At 39.5% G+C, this 26,619-nt stretch overlaps 1 protein-coding gene across 3 annotated transcripts; it reads right to left on the bottom strand.

Annotated features, from left to right (window-relative positions):
* Positions 1-264: 264 nt before the first annotated feature.
* LOC120533446 (zinc finger protein 525-like) lies at positions 265-25,777 on the bottom strand. Of its 3 annotated transcripts, none has more exons than XM_039760353.1 (3): positions 25,659-25,777; positions 17,356-17,801; positions 265-2,994 (listed from the first exon to the last, which is right to left on the bottom strand). In XM_039760353.1, exons 2-3 carry the CDS (start codon positions 17,765-17,767, stop codon positions 2,321-2,323), a joined length of 1,086 nt encoding a protein of 361 aa, XP_039616287.1. In that variant the 5' UTR covers positions 17,768-17,801; positions 25,659-25,777; the 3' UTR covers positions 265-2,320. The 3 variants fall into 3 exon arrangements, with proteins under 3 accessions (XP_039616287.1, XP_039616286.1, XP_039616288.1); XM_039760352.1 differs by lacking the exon at positions 25,659-25,777 and adding an exon at positions 25,304-25,382; XM_039760354.1 differs by lacking the exon at positions 25,659-25,777 and adding an exon at positions 25,202-25,280.
* Between the last annotated feature and the right edge of the window lie 842 nt (positions 25,778-26,619).

The raw sequence follows: 26,619 nt of genomic DNA, 5'->3' as shown, positions 1-26,619 counted from the left end.
ATAATTCAGCATGATGTACAACATGACCATATGGATACTTTGGATTTTCATTTTTATTTTACATTTTATTTATATTGTATTAATAGTTTGTGTTTGTAATTATTAGTAACTGACCCGGGTTCACTTCCTGGGTCCTCCCTGCGTGAAGTTTGCATGTTCTCCCCGTGTCTGCATGGGTTTCTTCCGGGTGCTCTGGTTTCCTCCCAAAGACATGCAGGTTATGTTCATTGGTGATCCTAAATTGTCCCTAGTGTGTGCTTGGTGTGTGCCCTACGGTGGGCTGGCACCCTGCCCAGGGTTTGTTTCCTGCCTTGTGCCCTGTGTTGGCTGGAATTGGCTCATGCAGAACCCCGTGGCACTGTAGTTAGAATGTTGCGGGTTAGATAATGGATGGATGATTTGATTTATTATTTAATAAGCACTGGCGAGAAGCTGTTTGTATGGCACCCTGTTTTTTTTTATGTAGCCCTTTAAAACACAAGTTATGAGGTTGTAATAGCAATGGTGTAATATAAATTTGATTAATAGTTAAATTTATTGTACTTTTTGTTAAAAAGATATGTAATTTCTAAGCTTTAAAATTTAAAAAGTAAATGCTGTTATTTATGTTAAATTATTTTACTGGTTTGGAAAGCAGCGAAAGGCGGGGGTCAGAGGTCAGAAGGGGCGAGATAAGAAGGGAGAGAACTGGGCTTTTGCACTAAAAGCGAGGATTGAAACACAGTCCATGGTAAACTTCAGCAAGGATTTTAAAAAGAGAGAAAAAAAAAAAGACTGGATTCCAGCACAGAATTAACAGTAGGAACAGAAAAATGTGAACGTGTTGGAGGTTGGACGGACTGGTTGAGAACACTAAACCGGTGAGCTAGGGAGCACTGTCTGTGAAACGCCGAACACGGAAGATGTCAACAAACATTGGATTATATTGCCAATATCGGATATTGTTACAGCTGACCAACTTATTGCTGAGAGCTGAAACTCGCTAGGAAAGAAACAAAAGAGGATGCACATCTGCTGGAAACCAGAAAACAAGACCCGTCTGCTCTATTACAGCATAAGAGGCCGTCGCCGAGTAACGTAACAATCACCTTCAAGTAACAGGCCTGCAACGCTCATCTGTGGTATCTTTTACTTGACGTTTGTTTGGTTCCTTTTATTTAGTTTGCCAGCTTAGGTTTTATAAGGGGATTGTACTTGTTTATTGGTATTTTTTGCATTCAAAGAAAGGACTGCTGGTTCAACACTCATATAGATTTCTTGGATTATTTAAGTTTATACTTTCGTATGGATGTGCTTAATAGTTAAATAGTTAATTTATTTAAATTAAACCATTAAAATTTGTTTTTTGTTTTATAATGCCTGGCGAAGCCATATAAGGAAAAAAGGGAAATCACGTTTGGCAGGTGGCTGTAGTATCCTTATGTGGAGTCTAGTAACGAATTGTAAAATTAATGGCAGAGTTATGGAAATTACATTAGTAACAAAAGTTTGTTTCTTGAAACAGTTGTGCTGAGAACACTAAAGTAAAAGGTTATATTTAAAGTTAGTAAAGAAGGAAAAAAGAAGAAAACAAACAACTCAGGTAAGAACCCTCAGTAAGAGAAAAGGGGTGCTACAGTTAGTTTTTAGAAAAGTATGTTATTTTATTTTTTGTTATATAAAAATAGAAAAATATTTATTATTATATAGCTGAACTGTTATTAATGTGAGGTTATGTATATTGTAGAGAGTTATTTTATGATAAAATGTGTATATTATAAATAGATCCATATGTAATATGTATGTTATGAAAGCAGAGCTAGGCTCATAATGGAGGCTGTAGGGGCTTTGGTGAGAAGCAGCTTGTATAACGCCCTGTTCTTTATTTTGTTTCTGGAAAATGAAAAAGGATATAAACTTCTAATTCTCCACTGTGTTGATTTGTTTCTGACACAACACTAAGTAGGATGGATTCCAATCAGTTACATGTGCTTATTGTCCAGGCAGGAGTGAACCTCACTCTTTAGTTAGGACTGTTCAGTTGTACTTCTCTCCGGTGCGAATTCTGCTGCGTCTCTGAAGAGAAATCCTCTGACAGATTTGTTTGGCACATTCCAATCAGTAATATCGCTTCTCTCAGAGATTAATTTGTCAACAATAGTTTAGTTTGCTTACTTTTCAGACAGGAGTGAACCTCACTCTCGAGTCCTGAAGGGTGCTTGTTTTTCTACACTGATTTTTGAACTTCTACCCTTTTAATTCTGTTGTGAACTCTAGTGTGTTTTTGAAGATTGATCATTAATGAAAACTGTTTACCACATTCAGTAGAGAAAACGGCTTCTCACCGGTGTGAACTCGTGTGTTTCTGAAGATTACGCATTCCTGAAAACTGTTTACCACATTCATTACAGCAATATGGCTTCTCTTTGGTGTGAACTCTAGTGTGTCTCTGAAGACTGATCATTTGTGAAAACTGTTTACCACATTCATTACAGCAATACGGCTTCTCTCCCGTGTGAACTCTAGTGTGGTAATTCAGATTGCTTATACGTGAAAATTGTTTACCACATTCAGTACAGCAATACGGCTTCTCTCCTGTGTGAACTCTATTGTGTATCTGAAGACTGATCATTTGTGAAAACTGTTTACCACATTCATTACAGCAATATGGCTTCTCTCCTGTGTGAACTCTAGTGTGGTTATTCAGACTGCTTTTACGTGAAAACTGTTTACCACATTCATTACAGCAATACGGCTTCTTTCTGATGTGAACTCTACTGTGGTCATTCAGATAGCTTATACGTGAAAATTGTTTACCACATTCAGTACAGCAATACGGCTTCTCTCCTGTGTGAACTCTAGTGTGGTTCTTCAGACTGCATTTATGTGAAAACTGTTTACCACATTCAGTACAGCAATATGGCTTCTCTCCCGTGTGAACTCTAGTGTGTTTCTGAAGAGCACTCCTGCCAGAGAATTCTTTTCCAGATTCCAAACTGCACTGATCTTTGTTTCCTGTACAAAATTTAAAAGGAGAAAAAGAGCTTATTTTCAATCCACTGCCTTATTATTAACATTAACTCAAATTAAATACATGATGGCTGAAATTAGGAACAAACTTTGATAAGCATAAGCAATTATAAAACTTTAGTCGTACATGGAAAGCAAGTACACTCAATATGTTAATGTTATGTTTTCTATTACAGTTACTTAGCAGAGCCACATGAATAACTACCTTATGCTCGGCAACATGTGTAAGCCAATTCTCACACAAAAGTTAGGATTTTTAAAACTAGAACTGGGCGTTTAAATTGGCTTAATGTTACGGCAAGTATTGAGCATTTGTAAGTCCCATGCAGACTTCATTTGTGTTGGCATTTTAGCAACAGCTGGTGGAAAAATGAACTGAACAGATAATCTCATTTCATTGCGCATTTCACATTCAGATGTTTGACAGGCTGCACAAGAAGTGAATTTTGATGCATCACAATGACATTTAGGCTCAAGATGATGACTTCATTATAAGCCGATTTTGACTCCCTACTGTCATCCTCTTTGAAGTGTGTGCTGAACATGTGACTTCATTACAGAGACCATCACACAGAAATCACACAATCTCAGTTCTCTTACAGGTCTTAACAGCTGTGGGTTATTTGGCAATGGCAGCTTTTCAGCGTGAACTGCCTGACTGGAGAGGAATCTCTGTCACCCTGAGCCACATCTGTATAGGGTAGTAAATTTAAGATGTTACAGAGATACACAAAATATCCTTACTATCAGGATGTGCAAGCTGTAATTAAAATGCAATCTGCAGCAACATCCTCGGTCATCAGCACTGGTGGTCTTCCTTGGCCTATCTGTCCCTTTGTGATTACTGAGCTCACCTGTGCATTCTTTCTTCTTATTGATATTTCAAAGAGTTGATTTAGGTCATCCTAATGTTTTACTGATGTCTCAATGGTTTTATTATTGTTTTTCAGCCTCATAATGGCTTCTTTGACTATCATTGGCACAGCTGTTGTCCTCATGTTGAACAATGGCCACTACAAACTCCAAAGGATAGAAGCAAGCCGAGGTGTGTCAGGCCTACAGAACTAAAGCAATGAAACACACCTGAGGAATCACAAACTCCTATGACATAAATTTTCCCAAACATTACGGTGCCCTGAAATGGGGGGAGCACATAGAAAAAGTGCTGTCAATTCTACAGGGTGTGACTGAAATGTTTGCAAATCCCCTTTAAATGAAAATGTATAATGTGACTTTAATTAATGAATTATTCAATTTGTAATTTTTTAATCTGTTGAGCAAAGGGGTAAATGAAAGAAAAATATTTCTTTGTCTGAGCCATTACGGAGAGTACTGTATAAAACAGAATGCCATTCCAAGCATGAAAAAGACACTTTCAATAATCAGAATGTATTCTGACATTTATGCACAATTAAACTAAAACCATTTTACATCAAAACAAACATCAAAATGTTTTCTTTAAATCACCAAGCAAAACAGCACAATGGATGAGTGATGCCTCAGTGCCCAGGCCTACAGAAACTGCTGTGACCTCGGAGAAAAATGAGGAGATTAGAAAACGGAGGAAGAGCACAGCTGTTGGTGCTTCAGCTCTATAGGGGAGTGGCAGGTGACACCAGGGCTGGTAAGCTTTGTGACACGCTGGTGACATTTATACTCACCATTATAATGTTAACAGGTATCTACTGTCAGGACTTATTTATGTTAAGTAAACTAAAATTTGCCAGGTTTTCCTGTCTATTTGCTCTAATGTGTGTTCACGTATGTAATTATTTTCTCTGTTATGGCTCCAAACATCAAGCAGTCTAGGCCTGTACTCAATGAAGAGTGCTATAAACAATACATACAACTGAATTAAACAGTAGTGTTACACAAATTAATCAGCCTTGAATCCAAATTGCCCAGTTCCTGCTGTTTATTATGAAATCGACTTTCAGTTGGCTGACTGGTCTACCGATTTTATGACATGGAATGTGTTAATCTGAGGACATGCGTACAACAGACATAGTGGAAAGTGGTGAAGAAAAAAACTGCCATGCGGAAATATCTTAAAGTATCTGAAAAGTGATAGGAATGTTATATGTGAAGATTAAAATGAAACTTCAACTTTCAACAATGCAGTGAAAGCAGATAAAACTGCTAAGGAAACAAATGTGTCTTAGCTGTCAGTAATGGCACTGTTTGAAAAGAACCAGAAAAATGATCAGGACAGGACAGAAAAAATCAGAGTATCACTCAAAAATAATTGGAATTTATGATTTTAGATACTCAGCCATTTTCTACAGTAGAAAGTTTAGGATTTCATCATTTAAGTCCTATAACTTGAATGCACGATATACACTGGCGAGACGATGGTTCTTTTCAGACGTAGCATTACCCAAGACGTACACTTTAGTGACATTTCATATACAGTGACATGCGAAAGTGTGGGGACCCCCGGATCAAAGTAACTGTTACTGTGAATAGTTAAGTCAATAGAAGATGAATTGATCTCCAAAAGCCACAAAGTTAAAGATAAACCATTCTTTTCTGGAATTTAAACAAGATTCATGTATTATTTATGTTTTGTAGTATGAGAAAAGGAAGGAGTACTTCACTAATGTATGGGCACCCCAAGTGATCAGACGTCTAAGAAAATTGCTAAGAGATGTCAGAGTTTAAATTTGCTGCTTAAGGGCTTTGACTTGTTCACAGTCATCATTAGGAATGGCCACGTGATGCAAATGTCAAAGCGGTATCAATTCTCAGACTCCTCACAGCTTGTCCCAGCATTCAGCAGCCATGGGCTCCTCTAAGCAGCTGCCTAGCACTCTGAGGAATAAAATAAGTGGCGTCCACAAAGCAGGAAAAGGGTACAAGAAGACAGCAAAGAGTTTTCAAGGAGCCATTTCCTCAGTTTGTACCAAAACAATTTCCAAGAGAACTGCTCATAAGATTGATAGAAAGGCAATTCAAAACCCCTAAATTCAAGATGATGTTTTGTAGTCACACTTTGGAGTGATGATGTACTGTTCTTCGGTTGCAGTGACACCACAACAGATATGACCTTCACGAAAGAGTCATCAAAAGAAAACCTCTCCTGTGTCCTCACCCTAAATTTCAGCATCAGAAGTTTGCAGATGAACATCTAAACAAGCCCGATGCATTTTACAAACAAGTCCTGTGGACTGATGAAGTCAAAACAGAACTTGATGGACACAATGTGCAAAGGTGGGTTTGGAGTAAAAAGGGGGCCGAATTCACAAGACAAGAGCACGTCTCTGACGGTTAAGTAATAGGAGAAGATCGATCATCTTTCAGGCTTGTGTTGCAGCCGGTAGCTTGGGAGTATTATTCAGTTTGTTAAATTGAGTGTGCATGAATCACCTTGACATCAGTCTAACAGCCAGAGACAACAATACCATTTATTTACATAGCACATTTTCATACAAATGTAGACTCCATCTTCATACAGAGAAAGGAAAGGTGGAAAAAATTCACAATCTTACAAAATTATTTTCCTTTGAATAAACAGGAATTGGAAATATTACAAAAAATTCTGATGAGAACAGGCAATTAGGCCCAACAAAACTTGAAAATCTGATCCACCTAACCTCTCTAAAACATCATCAGTTTGAGTTTACAAAGCCCCTAAATGTCCTACTTTCCAACAGACTACCTGGTAATGGTGGCTGTTTTCTGTGTGAAGAAAAACTGTAATGTGTAGCGGTACTACTGGGGAATGAAACCAACTCCCTACAGTGGCTCTGATTGGTTGTTTGCGGAGGGTGCAGGGGCTACTGGGGACAAGGAACCAGACACAACATTAAAAGCTGGCCATTTCAACAGGGGACAAAAAGCCTTTTGTGTTTGGTGTCTGGAGTTGCCCGTCTGTTTACCTTCCCATGTTGCTACTTGTGTTTTCTCGTTTTGTCCTGAGATCGTCTCCTGTTTTGGGTGTATGGACTGTCTGGTGTCTTCCTTCTGCATGGGGACTGTCTGAGGATTTATTGTCATCCTGCAAAGAAAGGAGCGCTCCTGATCCCATTGATATGTCATCATCTCATCAGGAAATACCAGTAGGACCGACCTTTACATTCACATACAGCGTGCTGATTTCTGGACTACCTACCGCGATCAATTCATTTCATCAGCTGCCATTTACATGGACTTCATCGTGTGTGGTTTTTATTAGCGGTTTGTTATTAATTAATTTGTGTTTATTGTATATCGCCATAAGGGGAACTGGGGTAGGATCATATTCATTTAAAATTCTTTAATATCTATTACCGGTTGCTTTTTTGTCTCTGCGAGGGAGTGTGTGTAAGTCAGGCCAAGGCTGGGTGCGTTTTTGGGATCCCCATTGAAAAATAAATAAATCACCATCTTATCGAGGGTGGGAATCTTAGCTGGGATTTTTAGTCCGCTAGAGATCTTTATGTGAAATTATCCCTTAACAAGTCTCCAACTGTGTCCTCATGTTCTTGTTGAACTCTTTTTAAAGTAACAGCCAGGCTCCACTGTTCTAATTACTTTAATGATGTTAAACACTCATGCCTCCTTTTAATTTCCATTTGCTTTAACTGAAAAGTTTGAACTCATTTGATCTTTTTTGATAATTCTACATATCACCTCTAGAATTAGCTTTCCTCTGAACTTTTTCTAGAACTGCATTGTATTTTTTGCAGACTGAAGACCAAAACTGCACACAGGACTCCAGATGAAGCTTCAACAGAACCTCCTGTGACTTGTACTCCACACATCAAGGAGCTATATAAACTGATATTCTGTTAACTTTCTTAATGGCTTCTGAACGCTGTCTGGAAGTTGATAGAGACGAGTCCACTATGACTCCTAAATTCATCTCATCAAGTGTACTTCGAATTTTCAGACCTCCAAGCGTGTATTCAAACCATACACTGTTACTTCCATCCATCCATTATCTAACCAGCTATATCCTAACTACAGGGTTACAGGGGTGTGCTGAAGCCAATCCCAGCCAACAAAGGGCGCAAGGCAGGAAACAAACCCCAGGCATGGCGCCAGCCCACTGCAGAACACTTTTACTTACTATGTGTAATACTTGACATTTTCTTACATTAAATTTCGTCTTCCACAAATCTACCCAAGCCTGTATGCTGTCCAAGACTCTGTAATAACTCAACAGATTCTTGATTTTCTGCCAATCCACCTATCTTGGTACAGTAGAACCTCGGTTCACGACCATAATTCGTTCCAAAACTCGGGTCGTAAACCGATTTGGTAGTGAACCGAAGCAATTTCCCCCATAGGATTGTATGTAAATACAATTAGTTCGTTTCAGACCGCACGAACTGTATGCAAATATATATTTTTTTAGTTTTTAAGCACAAATATAGTTAATTATACCATAGAATGCACAGCGTAATAATAGACTAAATGTAAAAACACTGAATAACACAGAGAAAACTAACACTGCAATAGTTTGCGCTATATAGTGCTAGGAACCGCTCGCTAAAAAAACACTTTTTTTGTTAATGAGTTTTAAGCACAGGGAAAAAAATCTGTTATTTAATAAACCACCAAGAAAAGTAACATTGCCACAATGCACGCTATGAACTGATCGCTGTAAACAGAACTGAAAACAAAATCGAGCCTTTTCTACCATATGCGTCCAGCCCTCCCTCTCTCGCTCTTTCTTTTGTGTGCGCATGTGTCTCTATTTCACGAGCCTGGAGATCCTGTGTGTATCCCTCTCTAGCGCATTCCTGTGTGTGTGTGTGTATGTGCCTCTCTCTCGCGAGCCTGTATGTTGTGTGTGTGTGTGTGTGTGTGTGTGTGTGTGTCTCGCACTCTCTCTCTTGCTTGCTCGCTGTACAGGAAATGCACAGGGAGAGACTGAACACGTACAAACCAAAAGGGAAACTGGCTGGTTCGTATATCCAGTGTGTGGTCGTGAACCGAAGCAAAAGTTTGGTGAACTTTTTGGTCGTAAACCGATTTGTACGTGTACCGAGACGTTCGTGAACCAAGGTTCCACTGTATCTTCTGAAAGCGTAACCAGCTTGTTATTCATATTCCTATCCAAATCTACACTATATATAGTACATAAAACTCTAAGCTTAAAAGTGTAATGATTCTATGTGACGTTTTGATGTCACACTTTAAATCTGGCTAATTTTAAAACCTACATATATATGTTTGGTATCATTCTTTTCAGAATTTATCTAACTTTAATATGACATTGTTAGATTTCAGATTCCTATTCAGTTTTTAAATTATAAACTAAAACAAATATCAAGAACTTATGTCCTGTGAGACGAGACTTTGTGCCAAAAGATTTAACCACATCAGGGACCGTAAATAAAAAGACAAAGAGTAGGACAGCTGCTGTAGAGGCTTTTAAATGTTCAAAGCGCTGCATGACATGCAAATCACGCAGCAGGGCAGCAGCAGCTGATCGAGAAAAGAGGAGGGGAAAAAAACTGTTTCCCATTGTTTCACCGTTTATTAGGTGGTTTCAGAGAAGAGACCACGTCTCCTTGGGATGTGTTCAGCCCACCTCTTCACGTGAGCAGCAGAGATGCCAAGTGGCTGGTGCAAAGCGCAGGCCGGGGGAGGTGGTTAACGAGCAAAACGATGAGGGTGCAAACCTCCTAGTACTTAACATTTTCTTATGTTAAATTTTGTCTTCCACAATTCTGCCCAAGTCTCTCTGTAATGATTCAACACATTCTCAATTAACTGCCAATCCACCTAGCTAAGTATCATCTGAAAACTTAAACAGCTTGTTACTCATATTTCTATCCAAAAATGTATATATAATAAAAATAGCAATAGCCCCAGAACTGACCCCTATGGGTCACCACTAATCACCTAATTATCAGCCAATTTTGATAAGGTTCCTCTCACCATCACTCTCTGCTTCCTGTGTCTGAGCAAATTCTGCACCCACCTACAAAACATCACCCTGAACTGCCACATCGTTTAGTTTGATGCCCACCCCCTCATGTAACCCCTTTCAAATGCTTACTGTTAGGCCAGATAAATAATCTCATCTGCTCCACTTTGATCGTATCATTTTGTTGCCTCCTCATAAAATTCTACCATGTTAGTAAAACATGACCTCCCTCTTCTGAACCCATGCTGACTGTTCAGAATAACTCCTGTCCTTGCTATGTGTTACTCAATCTTATCCTTAATAATTCCTTCCATTAATTTTCCTGTGATGCACATTAAGCTTACTGGCCTATAGTTGCTTGGATCTGCCCTGTCACTCTATTTATATAATGGGATGATATTTGCCATTTTCCAGTCCTTCAGAATCTCTCCAGTGCGCAGTGACTTCCTAAAAATGTGTGTCAAGGGTTTATATCTGTACTCTCTAGCCTCTGTAAGAACTTGAGGGTGATTATTATCTGGTCGTGGTGATTTGTTTGATAAAGTAATGGAGCAGCACTGAAACAAGGATGGTGAAATAAGATCTTGTGCGTTAAGTTAGCTGTGGGGCCAAAATAACACATCAGAATGGGTTCAGGCGAGGGAGGTCTGATCAGTAAAACTGTTCTTTACATTTCTTCCTCAATCTTTTCCATAAAAAATTCCTTCCATTAATTTATTTGACATTCATGTTAAGCTTACTCGTCTATAGCTGCTTGGATCATCCCAATAACATTTTTAATAAAAGTAGATAATATTTTTCATTTTCCAGTCAACAGAAATTTCTGCAGTGTGCGATGCCTTCTTAAAATGTGTTGTAACAAACGTGCACTTGTTAGGCAGGCTAAGGGCTTAACTGAGGGCAAAATACGTGAGAAGGCCTTGACAAAGTTAACAAACCTTTCTTCTCCCTCTTCTGCAGATCACCTGAGGAGAAATCAACCTAAAAAGCATCCTCCAGTTTGTGTACCCCTTTCCTAGCTAAACCTCCCATCGACTTCATTTCCTGCTCTTTGATTTTGGACCCACCTCTTCCTCCCCTGCCTCTATAAGAACCCAGCACCTTCCCTCTTTAGTGTGTCCCGTTTTGGACGCGGAACCAGAGAGTACTCAGGAGCCATCTTTTTTATTTCTTATACTGTGTGTTATAATATAGGGGGAGGATCCCCAAATCTTTTTCTGCTCTCCCTTTGCGTTTTGACAGTGTCAAAGGTTTACAGTGGTGTGAAAAACTATTTGCCCCCTTCCTGATTTCTTATTCTTTTGCATGTTTGTCACACAATGTTTCTGATCATCAAACACATTTAACCATTAGTCAAATATAACACAAGTAAACACAAAACGCAGTTTTTAAAATGATGGTTTTTATTATTTAGGGAGAAAAAAAATCCAAACCTACATAGCCCTGTGAGAAAAGTTATTGCCCCCTGAACCTAATAACTGGTTGGGCCACCCTTAGCAGCAATTACTGCAATCAAGCATTTGCGATAACTTGCAATGAGTCTTTTATATCGCTCTGGAGGAATTTTGGCCCACTCATCTTTGCAGAATTGTTGTAATTCAGCTTTATTTGAGGGTTTTCTAGCATGAACCGCCTTTTTAAGGTCATGCCATAGCATCTCAATTGGATTCAGGTCAGGACTTTGACTAGGCTACTCCAAAGTCTTCATTTTGTTTTTCTTCAGCCATTCAGAGGTGGATTTCTGGTGTGTTGCAGCTGTTGCAGATCGCTTCAGCTTGAGTTGACGAACAGATGGCCGGACATTCTCCTTCAGGATTTTTTGGTAGACAGTAGAATTCATGGTTCCATCTATCACAGCAAGCCTTCCAGGTCCTGAGGCAGCAAAACAACCCCAGACCATCACACTACCACCACCATATTTTACTGTTGGTATGATGATCTTTTTCTGAAATGCTGTGTTCCTTTTACGCCAGATGTAACGGGACATTTGCCTCCCAAAAAGTTCAACTTTTGTCTCATCAGTCCACAAGGTATTTTCCCAAAAGTCTTGGCAATCATTGAGATGTTTCTTAGCAAAATTGAGATGAACCCTAATGTTCTTTTTGCTTAACAGTGGTTTGTGTCTTGGAAATCTGCCATGCAGGCCGTTTTTGCCTAGTCTCTTTCTTATGGTGGAGTTGTGAACACTGACCTTAATTGAGGCAAGTGAGGCCTGCAGTTCTTTAGACGTTGTCCTGTGGTCTTTTGTGACCTCTCGGATGAGTCGTCTCTGCGCTCTTGGTGTAATTTTGGTCGGCCGGCCACTCCTGGGAAGGTTCACCACTGTTCCATGTTTTTGCCATTTGTGGATAATGGCTCTCACTGTGGTTCGCTGGAGTCCCAAAGCTTTAGAAATGGCTTTATAACCTTTACCAGACTGACAGATCTCAATTACTTCTGTTCTCATTTGTTCCTGAATTTCTTTGGATCTTGGCATGATGTCTAGCTTTTGAGGTGCTTTTGGTCTACTTCTCTGTGTCAGGCAGCTCCTATTTAAGTGATTTCTTGATTGAAACAGGTGTGGCAGTAATCAGGCCTGGGGGTGGCTACGGAAATTGAACTCAGGTGTGATACACCACAGTTAGGTTATTTTTGAACAAGGGGCAATTACTTTTCACACAGGGCCATGTAGGTTTGGATTTTTTCTCCTAAATAATAAAAACCATCATTTAAAAACTGCATTTTGTGTTTACTTGTGTTATATTTGACTAATGGCTAAATGTGTTTGATAATCTGAAACATTTTGTGTGACAAACATGCAAAAGAATAAGAAATCAGGAAGGGGGCAAATAGTTTTTCACACCACTGTATATATGTATTCACTTACCCCCTTAAGCACTTGGGGATAAATATTATCTGGTCCTAGTGATTTGTTTGAGTTCAGCCTATTTAATCTGAGCAGCACTTCTCTCTCTACAATTTCCAAATCTCTCAGTACCTCCTTAGTAGTCCCTGTTACCACTGGGAGTTTATCCACTTGCTCACTTCTGAAAAGTTCAGAAAAAAAAAAACAAGTTTAGTGCATTTGATATTTCACGGTCTATGTACTGTAATTTCCCTTCATTATTCCTGATCTGCTTCAACTCCTTGGCTTTTCTTTTATTACTAAAATAGTAAAAACTCTATTTGGTGCATCTTTTTGCCTTATCTGCAATATTCCTCTGTTAACTGCATTTTAGCTTTCCTGATATCTTTCTTAATGATTGCCCTCTTACTCTAAATGCCCTACTGTTAGTTTGGGGTAATTAGTCTTCTATGACTCATTTAGTTATTTTTACATTTGCAGCCTCTTTAAACTTATTTACCACTGCAGAGTTCTCTTTAATTTCTTTAAATTTGTCCTGCATCATGTCAAATGTTTAACTTCTTCCTACTGAGGAATCCCAGCTGTTCTTGACTGCTTGCTGCTACGACACCAGTTAATTACGGACTTGCCAGCAATTGCAAAAGCTTTCTCTGCCTTCTGACCAACAAACACAAAGGTTTGAATACAAGTACCTTTATTAAACATTGAACTAGCTCTTGTGTAGATGGCCAAAAAAAAAAAAAAAAAAAAAGAAAACCAAATAGATAAAAGGTATGAAACACCCTCAGAGCTCCTTAACGGTAACCACAAAAACAAAGTTTTCAGGAGCAAAAGTTACATTTAACTCACTCTCACACAAAAGTAACACATACACACAGCCTTTTTCACAATACAAGAATGATGTTAGCGGGTCACTTCACGGTGTTGCTCCAATTCAGTGCTTTAATGTTCCATCCAGATAACTCTTAAGGGTTGTCACAAGGACCTTAAAAGATCTGAAGAACTGTATAAAACTGGAAAACCTGAACAAAACATTTTGAATCTCTGTGCATGTGTCCATGTGAAGGAAAATAAACTGCTCAAAAAAAAAACAAAAAAAAACCATAAAACCATAAAGGAACACTTTGAAAACCCATCAGATCTCAACTGGGGAAAAAAATCCTGCTGGCTATCTCTACTGCTTTGGACTGATAAGGTGATGTGTTAGGAACGAAAGAATGGCAGCCACATCGTTTGATGAAAATGAAAATGATCAACCTACAGAGGGCTGAATTCAAAGTCACCCAGAAAATCAAAGGGGAAAAAATGATGCAGTAGGCAGGCAAGTCCATTTGGCCGAAATTTCATTGCAGAAACTCCAAATTGTACTCAGTAGTTTTAATGGTGCAATGTGCTTGTATGCATGCCAGACAACATCCTAATGAGACGACGGGTGGTGTCCTGGGGGATCTCCTCCCAGATCTGGACTAGGGAATCACTGATCTCCTGGACAGTCTGATGTGTCAGATGGACCGAAACAAAATGTTCCATCCAGATGTGTTCTACTGGATTGAGGTCAGGTAAGTGAGTGTGGGGGGCAGTCAATGGTATCAATTCCTTCATCCTCCAGGAACTCACAAACACATGAGGCCGGACATTGTAATGCACCAGAAGGAACCCAGGAGCCACTCCACCAGCATAGGGTCTGACAAAAGGTCGAAGAATTTCATCCTGATACCTAATGGCAGTCAAGGTGCCACTGTCTAGATTGTAGAGGTCTGTGCGTCCCTCCATGGATATGCCACCCCAGATATAACATCACTAACCCATGATCAAAGCGGTCATGCTGAATGATGTTACAGGCAGCATAATGTTCTCCACGGCTTCTCCAGACCCTTTCATGTCTGTCATATGTGCTCAGGGTGAACCTGCTCTCATGTGTGAAAAGCACAGGGTGCCAGTGGTGGACCTGCAAATTCTGGTATTCTATGGCAAGTGCCAATCAAGCTCCACTAGAGGACGTCGGGCCCTCATGTTTCTTATGGTTTGATCAGAGACATTCACACCAGTGTTCTGCCTGCCTGCTGGAGGTCATTCTGTAGGGCTGTGGCAGGGCTCATCCTGTTCCTCCTTGCTCAAAGGAGCAGATACCGGTGGGTCTTGCTGATGGGCTAAGGACCTTCTACGAGGGGCCCTGTCCAGCTCTCCTAGAGTAACTGCCTGCCTGTCTCCTGGAATCACCTCCATGCCCTTGAGACTGTGCTGGGAGACACAGCAAACCTTCTGGCAATGACAGGCACGTATTGATGTGCCATCCTGGAGAAGTTGGACTAACTATGCCAACTCTGGAGGTTCCAGATATGGCCTCATGCAACCAGAAGTGACAATGACAGTAGCCAAATGCAAAAGGAGTGACAAAACAGATAAGGAGGGATAAACGTCAGTGGCCTCCCTCCACCTGTTAAACCATTCATTCCTGTTTTGGGGGTTGTCTCATAGTTGCCCCTCTAGTGTACCTGTTGTTCCTTTTATTAACACCAAATCAGCTGAAACTGATTAACAACCCCCTCTGCTACTTAACTGACCAGATCAATAGCCCAGATGTTTCATTGACTTGATGCTATACTCGGAATAAAAAGTGTTCCTTTAATTTTTGTACAGCAAAATATAAGAATGTTGGTTACAGAAGGAAAACACCAAGGAAATCAGTATGATCTAACAAAAGCAACACTACACATCTCAAACTTGTAAAAGATCACCTCGATGATCCAGAACAGACAATATTTTGTAGACGAACGAAGAAAAAGTTGACCTCTTTGATCAAAACACATGACACCATGTTTGGAGGTAGGAGACAACTGCACATTGATACTAAAACCTCAAGGTGAAGGGAGCATCATGGGTTGGCCTGCTTGTTTCTTTAAAGCCTAGAGAGCTTAATATGATCAAAGGGACAGTGAATTCAAAATATTATCAAGAAATCTGACAGCAAAACATCAGGGGCCTCATGTATAAACGCTGAGTACGCACAGAAATGTTGTGTAAGAACTTTTTCACGTTCAAATCGCGATATATAAATCCTACACTTGGCGTAAAACCATGCACTTTTCCACGGTACCTCATACCTTGTCGTACGTAAGTTCTCTGCTCGGTTTTGCAGACTGGCGGCACCCAGCGTCAAAGCAGTGCTACTGTTCCTGTGTGGTTACACCTTATTTTTCTGACGCGGCTTTATAAATACACTGAAACTAACCGCATATTAGTGCTGGGCGGTATACTGGTTCATACCGAAAACCGTTTATTTTTTTTATGGTATGGATTTTTCTTATACTGTACTGCAACACCGGTTTAAATTGCCTAAATGACGTTCGGAACGTGGCACAGCGGGAAACTGTTCAAGTGGGGACCTTTTTCACTGCTACACCGCTAAACACAGATTTGTTGCACTATGGCTCTTTTTCACTGCTGCACCACCAAATAGTGGGCGGTAGCATAGGTATGCCGCGCGGTGAAAATGGACAGAAAGCATTCTGAAACTGAACTAAAAGTAAAGTTGAACATGATTAACAGAAGAACTTTTGACCAAAAAAATTCACGTCCGTCGCCAGGAGATAAATTTAGTTTTAAAAGGTCAGATGTGTAAATACTGTTTCTATACTACTGGATAATACTGCAAGGCAAGTTGTTTTATTTGTTTTCAATACAGTGTAATGTACCTGGGTACAGTGTAATAGTGTGACAACATGTTGACTTTACTCTCATAATTTGTCATTAAAGTAGACCATCGTAAAGAACCCAGAAGCCAGCAGAGATCGCCGCACAGAATACATTCACTTCATGATCTTCCTGCTCTCTGAACATTTAGAATGCTAAGATAAATACTTAATATAATTTTCATGGTGAAATGCATTAAAGCATGCATTAATCATATTGGGGCACGGCGGCATGCCTGCCGTGCATTTGCATGTTTTCTGGTGGGTTTACTCGGCATGCTTCAGTTTCCTTTCAAAGTCATGTAGGATGTGGGGTTTTGTTGTGCTGTATTGACCCTGCTAGTGTATGTTTTGCTTGTATTCATCCTGCGATGTGCTGGCGACTCGTTCAGAGATGGGCGCAACTCTGAATGGATGGCATAATTAAACATGTATAACGAAGATATTTTTAAAGTTCTGAACACTCCGTGGGCTAAGTTTATAACTAGTTTTAATTTCACAAAGACGTTTATCGTGTGGTGATTGGTTATGTGGTGAAAGAAAAAGGAAGGAAGGAAAAAGGAACTGGGGTTTTGGTACGTCAGATAGAGACAGCATGCATGCAATAAAGATAGCCCACTCAGAGGAACATGCATTGAATTCTGTGTTTGTGTCTCCGACCAGCAGATCAGAAACCCAACATTTGCACAATATTTAAGTTAAACCTGTGCGAAAGCAATTCATTCATCCAGTTTTCTGGAGCCTCATCACACTTGCCATAAAGTTCTCTACACTGAACATACACCTGGGGACCCCTTACTGCGAGGGAGCAGCACTACCGTGCATGTGTAATACCAGTTTTAATGCATTTCATCATGAAAATGATATCAAGTATTTATGTTAGCATTCTAAATGTTCAGAAAGCAGGAATATCATGAAGTGAATGGATTCTTTTTTAATTTTGCACTTACTTTTTCCAGACTTCTTTGTAGATGTTGGCCGATTTTCCTGAGCTCTAACAGATGTAGTTTTCTCAATCCTCTTTGCTTTCGACTGTAATGATTCAGTCTTCACATTGACAGAAGGCTCTGGAGATGAACATTGTCTGCTTTGAGAAGAGTCTAATCTGGTCACCACTCCATCTTGACACCCATCATGAAGGTTGTCTTCTTTTACACTGTCCAGATTTGTATGGTTAAGCGTCTCAATACTGACGGACCTCTCTTCTTCGTCTTCTTTAATGCCCACTGCCTGCAGTTCACTGCTCTCCTCCTTAAAGCTCAGACTTTCCTGTTTAAGGTAGATGGATTCCAACTCACAGTCCTCCTCCTTAATATCCATGATATTTATGTCCACATCACAGCTCTCCCGTTTCACATGCATTGAGATGTTCCAGTAAACATCAGCTTTTTATTCTCTGTAAAAAGAACAGGAATTAACTTCATTAAAACTTCATCACTTAGATCTAAAGTCACTTGAATGCCATTTCACAACACCCTCTCTGTAAGGTTTATATAAAGATTGACCGTTCATAGCATACTGACAGTAACATTACTGTTTATTTCAAATTATCAGATGTGAAACAATTCTGGGAGCGGTGGGAATGTCCAATAAGCTGAAACAAGACAACCAATCTGCTGTGGGTAATCCTAAGAGAAGAAACCAGATACTGTAAGTAGCAACCAATAACTAACCTTCATGAATATTCTACACAAAGAGGATCTTGATAAGAGGAGAGAGGTCAGGTGGCATGTAGGGATGACTGTTATTGGTACCAATACTGAGGTCTGAAAGCTGGAATTGATACCAAAGTCAAAACACTTAGCATTGATCTAAAACTACCTTGCAAAGCAAAGTTAGATTTGTCAGTGAATCTTTAGAACGTGGGAGAAAAAAATAATAATAATAATACTAATAATAATAATGGCAGAAACAGGGCACACATGAAAACTGCACATGGGAAGTAAACAGGCTGAGGTTTAAACTCGCACTACTGGAGCTGTGCGGCAGTAACACAGACTTCAAATTGTTAATAACTTCTTTAATAATCATTATCAGGCATTACCAGTTGAACTTTAGCACAAAGCTATATAAAACTGTGAAGTACGTTGGGATAGGATTAGGGAGAGAAAAAATCCAATCCCACTCAATGCATGGAAATGTATGCTATTTAAAATGGATTAAGCAGTTTACATAAACCATATGGAGGTTTCATCAAGTATTCACAACCTTTCACTTTCTGCACACTTTATTGTGTTGCAGGTTTAATTTTAAATGGATACATTTGACATTTTTCCCCATCAATGTACAGTCAATAACCTATGATGACAACATGAAAATACATTTTCAAAAAAGTTTAAAAACTGTATTCTCTCATTTCAACCTTAGAAGTATTCAGACCCTTTGCTGTAGCTCTTCAGATTGAGCTCAGGTGCATCCTGTTTGCTCTTGTTGTCGCTGCAAGTCAAGAACGACAAGTGACGGACACCAATGTAAAGTAAAAAAGCAATTTCTTTATTCTTGGTGAGCAGGAGGCCGCAGCAGCTGTCAGCTCAGTTTGCTACAGACAGCCCCCCTTCAGCAGCTTGTTTCCCTCTTTTTATACCCAGCTTGTTTACTCAATAAAAAGAGGAAGTATGGCAGTTCATTTTAAGGTCATGCAAAGTTTGCAAGTAGCTTAAGATGACACATTAGATCACTATGTGCAGAAGTACATAGTAGTCTTTAGATAAGAGGAACTGTCAGCAAAGCACAGTCCCAGGCTCCCCACCCACCTTAGGCTATGTAATTCAGCTATGGCTAGTTTTGTAAGACAGGTACAGAGAAAGCACTTTGCAAAACATGTACAACCCTGTTTTTCTGCACCATCAGGGTTACAACAATGGCTAAGTGACAGATACAATTTAAGAATCTAATTTCAGCTTATGAAAGATGTAATGTTATACTGTCGGTTAATGCACAGCACCTTCTTATTAATCTATAAGTGACACACTCTTATAATCTGAACTCTGAAACTCCTAAATTCTAAATATTCTTTCTCACTTTCATTCTTCTTGAGATGTGTCTAGAACCTCATTGGAGACCACCTGTGACAAACTGATTTCATTTGACATTGTTAAGAAAAGCACACAAGTACCTGTGTGTGTAAGGCCCCACGATTCAAACGGTATGCCACAACCAAACCTACGCCAAGATGTCAGAGGAATTCTCTGTGGACCTCTGCAATCAAATTGTAGTGGTGTACAGATAAGGATAAGGGAATAAAAAACACGTTTAAAGCTGTGGGCATTTCCATTAAGACTTTGGAATCAATAATTGTGAAATGGAAGTTTGACACCACCAGGATTTCACCTTGAATGTGCAGTCCAGCCAAACAGAGTAACACTCCAAGATAGGCATTGGTCATGAAGGTGATCAAAAACCTAGTGGTTGTAAAAGAGCTTCAGAAGTCAGGAGAACCAGTTAGAATAATGAACATCTTGGCAGCACTCCATCAATCAGGCATTTATGGTAGAGTGGCTAGATGGAAGTCACTATTGAGTAAAAGGTATATAAATGGACCACTTGGAGTTTGCCAACTGACATTTAAAGGACACTGAGAGCATGAGGAAAAAGATTCTCTGGTAGCATGAGACAGAATTTAAACTATTTGGGTAAAATTCCAAGCACTGTCTCTGGTAGAAAGGACCGCACTGCTCATCATCTGCCTAATACCATCCCTTCATTGAAGCATGGTGTGGCAGCATCATGCTATGGGGTGGTGGCAGCATCATGCTATGGGGTGATGGCAGCATCATGCTATGGGGTGGGGGCAGCATCATGCTATGGGGTTGTGGCTTTGGGGCAAGTTTCCTAGTGTCCAAGTGTGGTCCAGCTAAAGACCACACTTAAACCCCATAGAACAGCTGTGGAGAGACCAGGCAGATTTTCAGATGCTTCCCATACAATCTAACAAAGCTTGCAAAGATCTCAGGTCACATCAGGCTGGGGACCATGCATTGGTGCAGTGTGTTGCCACACCCATCACATGACAAAACAGCTTATGATCCTTGTTGGCAATACCCTGTTCAGTCATGGGTATGACATTAAACTGCATCCGGACCTAAAAGTGGTCCTCCGACTTACATTGAAAACTTGGGGGTTGCCAGCATGACTGGCACTCCAGCCACCATAAGATAACTTCACAAAACTCTGAAACAGCACACAGGAGTGAGAAGATCTGCCAAGATAAATTCAATAAACTGCTCAAATCCAGGTGTGCTCAGCCTATAGAGACTTACTTAGGAAGACTCAAAGCTGGAACTGTTGCCAAGGGGGCTTTGAAGAGTCTGAATACTTACATGAATGAGAGATTCAGTTTCTTAATTTGCATCAAATTTGGAAACCTTTCAGAAGACATTTCTTCACTTTGTCATTAAGGGCTTTTGACTGTAAATTGTTGGGTAAAACTGGCAAATTTAAAATTAAATCTATATCACAAAGTGCACAGAAAGTTGATGGCCAACCTTTGCCAGTTATTAACGTGAAGAGAGGTGGAGATCTGCTCTAGAGAAGAGAGGAATGAAGGTCAGTATGACAGAAAATGTTTGTGTGAATGAGAGGGAGGTCAGTGGAATGGTGAGGATGCAAGGAGTAGAGTTGGAGAAGGTGGAGGAGTTTAAATACTTGGGATCAATAATACAGAGTAATGGGGATTGTGGAAGAGAAGTGAAAAAGAGTGCAGGCAGGGTGGAGAAGAGTGTCAGGAGTGATTTGTAACAGAAGGGTATCAGCAAGAGTGAAAGGGAAGGTCTACAGGACGATAGTGAGACCAGCTATGTCATATGGGTGGTACTCACCAGAAAGCAGGAGACAGAGCTGAAGGTGGCAGAGTTAGAGATGTTAAGATTTGCATTGGGTGTGATGAGGATGGACAGGATTAGAAATGACAACAATAGAGGGTCAGCTCAGGTTGGGAGACACTCAGAGAGGCAAGATTGTGTTGGTTTGGTGAAGAGGAGAGATGCTGGGAATATTGGGAGAAGAATGATAAGGATAGAGCTGGGATGCAGGAGGAAAAGAGGAAGGCTTAAGAGAAGGTGTATGGATGTGCTGAGAGAGGACATGAAGGTGATGAGTGTGACAGAAGAAGAGGACAGAAAGAGATGGAAAAATGAGAATGCCTTTTATTGTCACTATACACAAGTACAATGAGATTAAAAGCAGCTCCGTCAGTGCAGGATTATATGTAGAACACAACAAGTAAATAAACAAAGAAACAAATAAACAAGTTGTGCAAAAAGTTGCAAGAAAAGTTCTGTGACGTTATATACAACTGGAAAGAATAATAACTAAACTGAGTTATTGCACATTATTTAAATACTGGAAAGAATAAATAACTATTGTGATGATCCTCTTTGGCAACCCCTAACGGGAGCAGCCGAAAGAAGAAGACTTATAAGTGTAAAGTAGTAATGGGCGGAGGGAAGCCTCAAGAAGCATCAAAACATTTAAAGCAACTGCGTTGGAAATCACGTTGAAGCATTCAACACTCACCTCCCTAGTGACATCCCCTGGCCACCTGCATTAACGTTACACAAACTGATGATTAAGTTCAATGACGTCTATTAAACTTTTACTACTTTCATTTTTCAATTGCTAAAGGCTGGCAATGAAAAGAAGGGTACAAGAGGAGTCTGAAATTTATTGAGTTGAAAATGAAGAGGAAATATGAGATAAGCATTTAGCTTTTGGTAGTAAGAATCTGCCATGAACGGTCAGATCTCTAGTCAGCCATGAGTTAATTGTTTTCTTAATGGTGTAACAACTGGATTAAGGTCTAGCACACTGTTTTCACTTGTTGTTGTTTTGTTGATTTTAATTTCCAAGTAAGTAGCTTGAATTTCACAGTAGTTCACATTTGCATTAAAATGTTTTAATAACATCAAGTGCTGTTTGAACTTCACTGACATTTTCAAAGTTCTCTTTGAGTGACCAACAAACTTACAAATTTGAGATGTAAGGAGAAAACGCGGGGGATATGGGTGATAAGGGGCAATGCTGACAAATTCCTCTGTGAATTTCAAATTGTGGGGAGATTCCATGAGACACTTTAAGTGAGCCATTACTTCACTTATAATCCATCATAATTGCTTTAAAAAAATAAATATACAATTAGATTTAAAATTTTGTACAGTTGCCCTAAATTCATAAATGATTTTTGTCAAAATATAAATTCATGTCTTTTTGTGTCAAATACCCTTTGAAAATCCAGAAATGGAATCACTGGGTCTCCAGAAAGCAATTCATTATATTCAGTCAAGTCTAAAATCAAACAGAAATTATTAGAAATATTAAGATCTTTAACATAACGTGACTGACATTCGTCAACAAGGTCATTTATCCCACATTTCTCTGAAAGTTGAAAGTAAAAAATATGAAATGTGATCTATAAACATTTTATAAAATTCTGAGGTTAGGTCATCGTTCCCAAGTGATTTATTATTTTTTTAATTCTTGATGGCCTATTTTATTTATATTTATATGCTAGGATCCAAATATTTCAACGACCTTGTCACGATTACTATCTAATATAAAGTTGTTTATAAAAAAAATGGATTCTCAAAAAGAACAAAACAAATTATGAGCTTTCACAGTATGTTCATTTTACCCCTAAAAAAAGTATTTTTTTTTGTCCTTTTTCCAACCACTGTCTTGTTGATCTCACAAAGTCCTCTACTGCCTGATAAACATTTAAGTTCTTAGCTTCTCTGTATCCAGCTACATACATATATACAAACACACTTTTCTTGAGATTTAAAGAATCTTTTTTTTTTAATTAATTTATATTTCAGACAAGACCACTACCAGTCACAAGGTAAGCAGTAAACTGTCAGAGGTTTACATTTAAAGTTTATTGTTAGCAACAACTGAAAAAGGGAATTTCAGGGAAAACTAATCAGTTACAACCTACAGATGTTCTGCAGAAATTCAAGTAAATGAAGTCTTGAACGTTGAAGCAAACAATTTGCACAGGTGTCCCAACTTGTGTTGATTCCTTACAAACCATCTCTCTGCATTAAAGCAGAGTTGGACCAGACTGTTACTACACCCCCTGAAGTACTACTTGGACAATATTCCAGTGATAATGGCAAGAAAATGGCAATTAACAAATCAAATGAGGCAGGGCATCATTTCCATTAGATGTGTAGGCCTTTCATTTAGAGAAGTGTATAACGGTATATGACTCTATCCCAGATGCGTTTTCCTCTTACCATAAAGTTGACCACATCAGTGTGACTAATGTATGTGTATACATATAACAGTTTATTATCTATAAAAGAACTAAACATATCAGACAAGATAACTGCATATTGCACTAATTAAATCAAAACACTGACCCACCAGTGACATTTTAATGGCCAACTTAACAAAGCAAATGGTGTTGACTCCATTGTTGCTTTATTAAAAGTAAAATGAGAGAATTCCTGCCTAAAAATAAGTCACTAACACTAACCAGTTAATAAAACACTATTCAACAAGTCCCTTGACGTAAGAGATGCTTGTATGTTTGGTAAAGGGGCTGAACATTCTGTCCTACAGGTTTATCTTTAACCAAAAAATAAATGTTACCAATTGTATCATAAATATTGTAGGTCACCTTGAATAAAGGCATCAGCCAAATAAATAAAGGTAAATGTAGCTGAGTGTTTGACCACTAGTTTTGGAGAAGTCCATTATTGAGCATGAATTAAATAATCGTAGTCAGTTCCCTTTTCAAAGCTGCTATATACAATTAATGTTGATAATACATCCATTAACTCAGTTAATGACTCTGTAATTACAAGGTATATGGTATGTATGTATGCGTATATATATGTATATTAAATCAAGCAGAGCCTTGCTGAGAAGAGGGATGCCAGGCCAGTCTGTGGTGTTCACTTAAGAGTTCCTAGTGGCACAAAAAGGTGACCCACACGCCCTGGCTGAGCTCAGTGTGATAAAACTACATGTAGTGAGCAGCCGCCATATGCGTTGCACCATCCACCTCATTTCTGTATCTACAAAGCTTACAGAAGCTGAGGTTATTGAGTTTTGGGAAGAAAATCAGAGTAGCTGTGCAGGGTAGGAACCGACTACGGGCCATCGTAGGATACAACTGCATGCGTATGCACCACCATAGCAAGTCAGGTTAGGTTTGGCAGCCCATTAAACCGGGGAATCTTCAGAAATAAGGACGAAAAAAATTAATAGGGGACACATGGAGAATGCATACAGACCAGAAAATTCATTATGGTGGAACTGTAAGCCAGTAACACCAACGACAAATCTCTATTAACCTGACAATATTCATCAACATGCATTACTGGTTTTGAATTTTAGCACCAAAACAGACTTTTTCACATATGACACAGGCTATAAGAGAAACCAAACAACATCCATGTAAAGCATGTAAATATATGCCGACTACACTGAATTAAGCAGGTTTCAGAATGCTGTTGTGTATATAAATACACACATACTGATTATGGACGCCCGTCATTAACAGATATGAACATTACGTTTAGACTTCTCCAGGCGGGTTACCCGAGGAATACCGGCACGACAGCGCTACACTTTCTCTCCCTCTATACATTTGTTTTCGTTCTTGGTTTCGCATGCACTTCGACTTTTCTTCACGGTCGGAGAAAGAAAAGTACAAATTAAAGCGCTGTGTGTGTTAGTGAAATTGACGTGATAGACACAAACGGCCTGCTTTCCTCTACTTAATTACTTTGACTGGAGAGGGCGGAAATTCGCGCATTGCTAAACTGACGTGCCCAAATCACGAATACTTACCCTCTGTCTCTCGGTAATGACTTTCTTTCAAAACTGACTCCGTCTGGAGCAAATGAAAAATCCACATTCACAACATGACGGCCCCAAACTCATATTACTTACCTTCCCCCTGTGTACGATGTGATACTTTTTTAAAGCCGACCTACACAGCAGCCTGTTTGGCTTCGCTGCATACAAGCGATCTTCCAACCCCAACTTATGTAGGCTATCGTGAAAACTGGGACAAGGAGGGTCACCTTGCTTGTTGGCCACTTCATCACACAGCGTCTGACTCTGCAGCTCAAAGCGCACGGCGACTTCCGTATCTGGAGAGGGCGGAAATTCGCGCATTGCTAAACTGCGTGCCCAAATCACGAATACTTACCCTCTATCGGACTTTCTTTCAAAACTGACTCCGTCTGGAGCAAATGAAAAATCCACATTCACAACATGACGGCCCCAAACTCATACTACTTACCTTCCCCCTGTGTACGATGTGATACTTTTTTAAAGCCGACCTACACAGCAGCCTGTTTGGCTTCGCTGCATACAAGCGAGAAGCGCACGGCGACTTCCGTATCTGCCGCTATCGGTGACGTCACGGGTCAAACTACTCCATGTACGTCATAAAGAGCGACGAAAACCAAGTAGATAATCCCGCCTTCAGATCCGCCCATAAAGTCTCCGGACTGCAGCAATACCCTATATCCTTGGTTTTTGCAATATCATCCACTTGCAGAGCCACAGCACCATACGTCACAGCAGTTTCAGACCCGCGGTTGTAGACCCGGAAGTGACGTTTCAGGACTGACTTCGTAACATTACTTTCGGAAGGTTTCGGCCGGTCTCGGCAAGTAAGTCTTCTCCAAGTCAGAACTGACGTCACCGCAGTTTGAGAACGGAGAATCGGAAGATAACTTTTGGAAGGTTTCGGCAGGTCTCGGCAACGCCCGGAAAGTAACGTCGGGTCAAAGACCCGTTCAAACATTGAAAGATAAAACTGAGAAGGAAAAACAGTACAAAAAACTAAATAATACACATCATTGTGAAGTTCGGTGGGTTTCTGCCATCACGTCGTGTCATACATCAAACTAAACAATACGGATCGTTTCTGTGAAATATTAATATTAACATTTACGTTGTGTTCGGGTCTGTGGGAACCATTTAACATGTCGACAAAATTAAAATCGTTAAGATCTGTGTTATTTGAAAATAGTTTTTCGTTTACATTCATGAAACGAAATATACAATATAATTACAATGTTTGCACCACGTTAGATTTTAGTAAAACGTTAATAATAAAAGTGATTACATTTTTTAAAATGTACTATGAATGCGTGCAATATTGTTCTAAACCAATTAAGAATAAACATTTTAGCCAATCTAATATTTTTAAACATGTATGTGAAGAAAACGGCAATATGTTATACACTGAATTA

This window comes from Polypterus senegalus, chromosome 8 (assembly GCF_016835505.1).
Source record: "Polypterus senegalus isolate Bchr_013 chromosome 8, ASM1683550v1, whole genome shotgun sequence".
Lineage (NCBI taxonomy): Eukaryota > Metazoa > Chordata > Cladistia > Polypteriformes > Polypteridae > Polypterus > Polypterus senegalus.
This window is presented reverse-complemented; position numbering and strand designations above follow the sequence as displayed.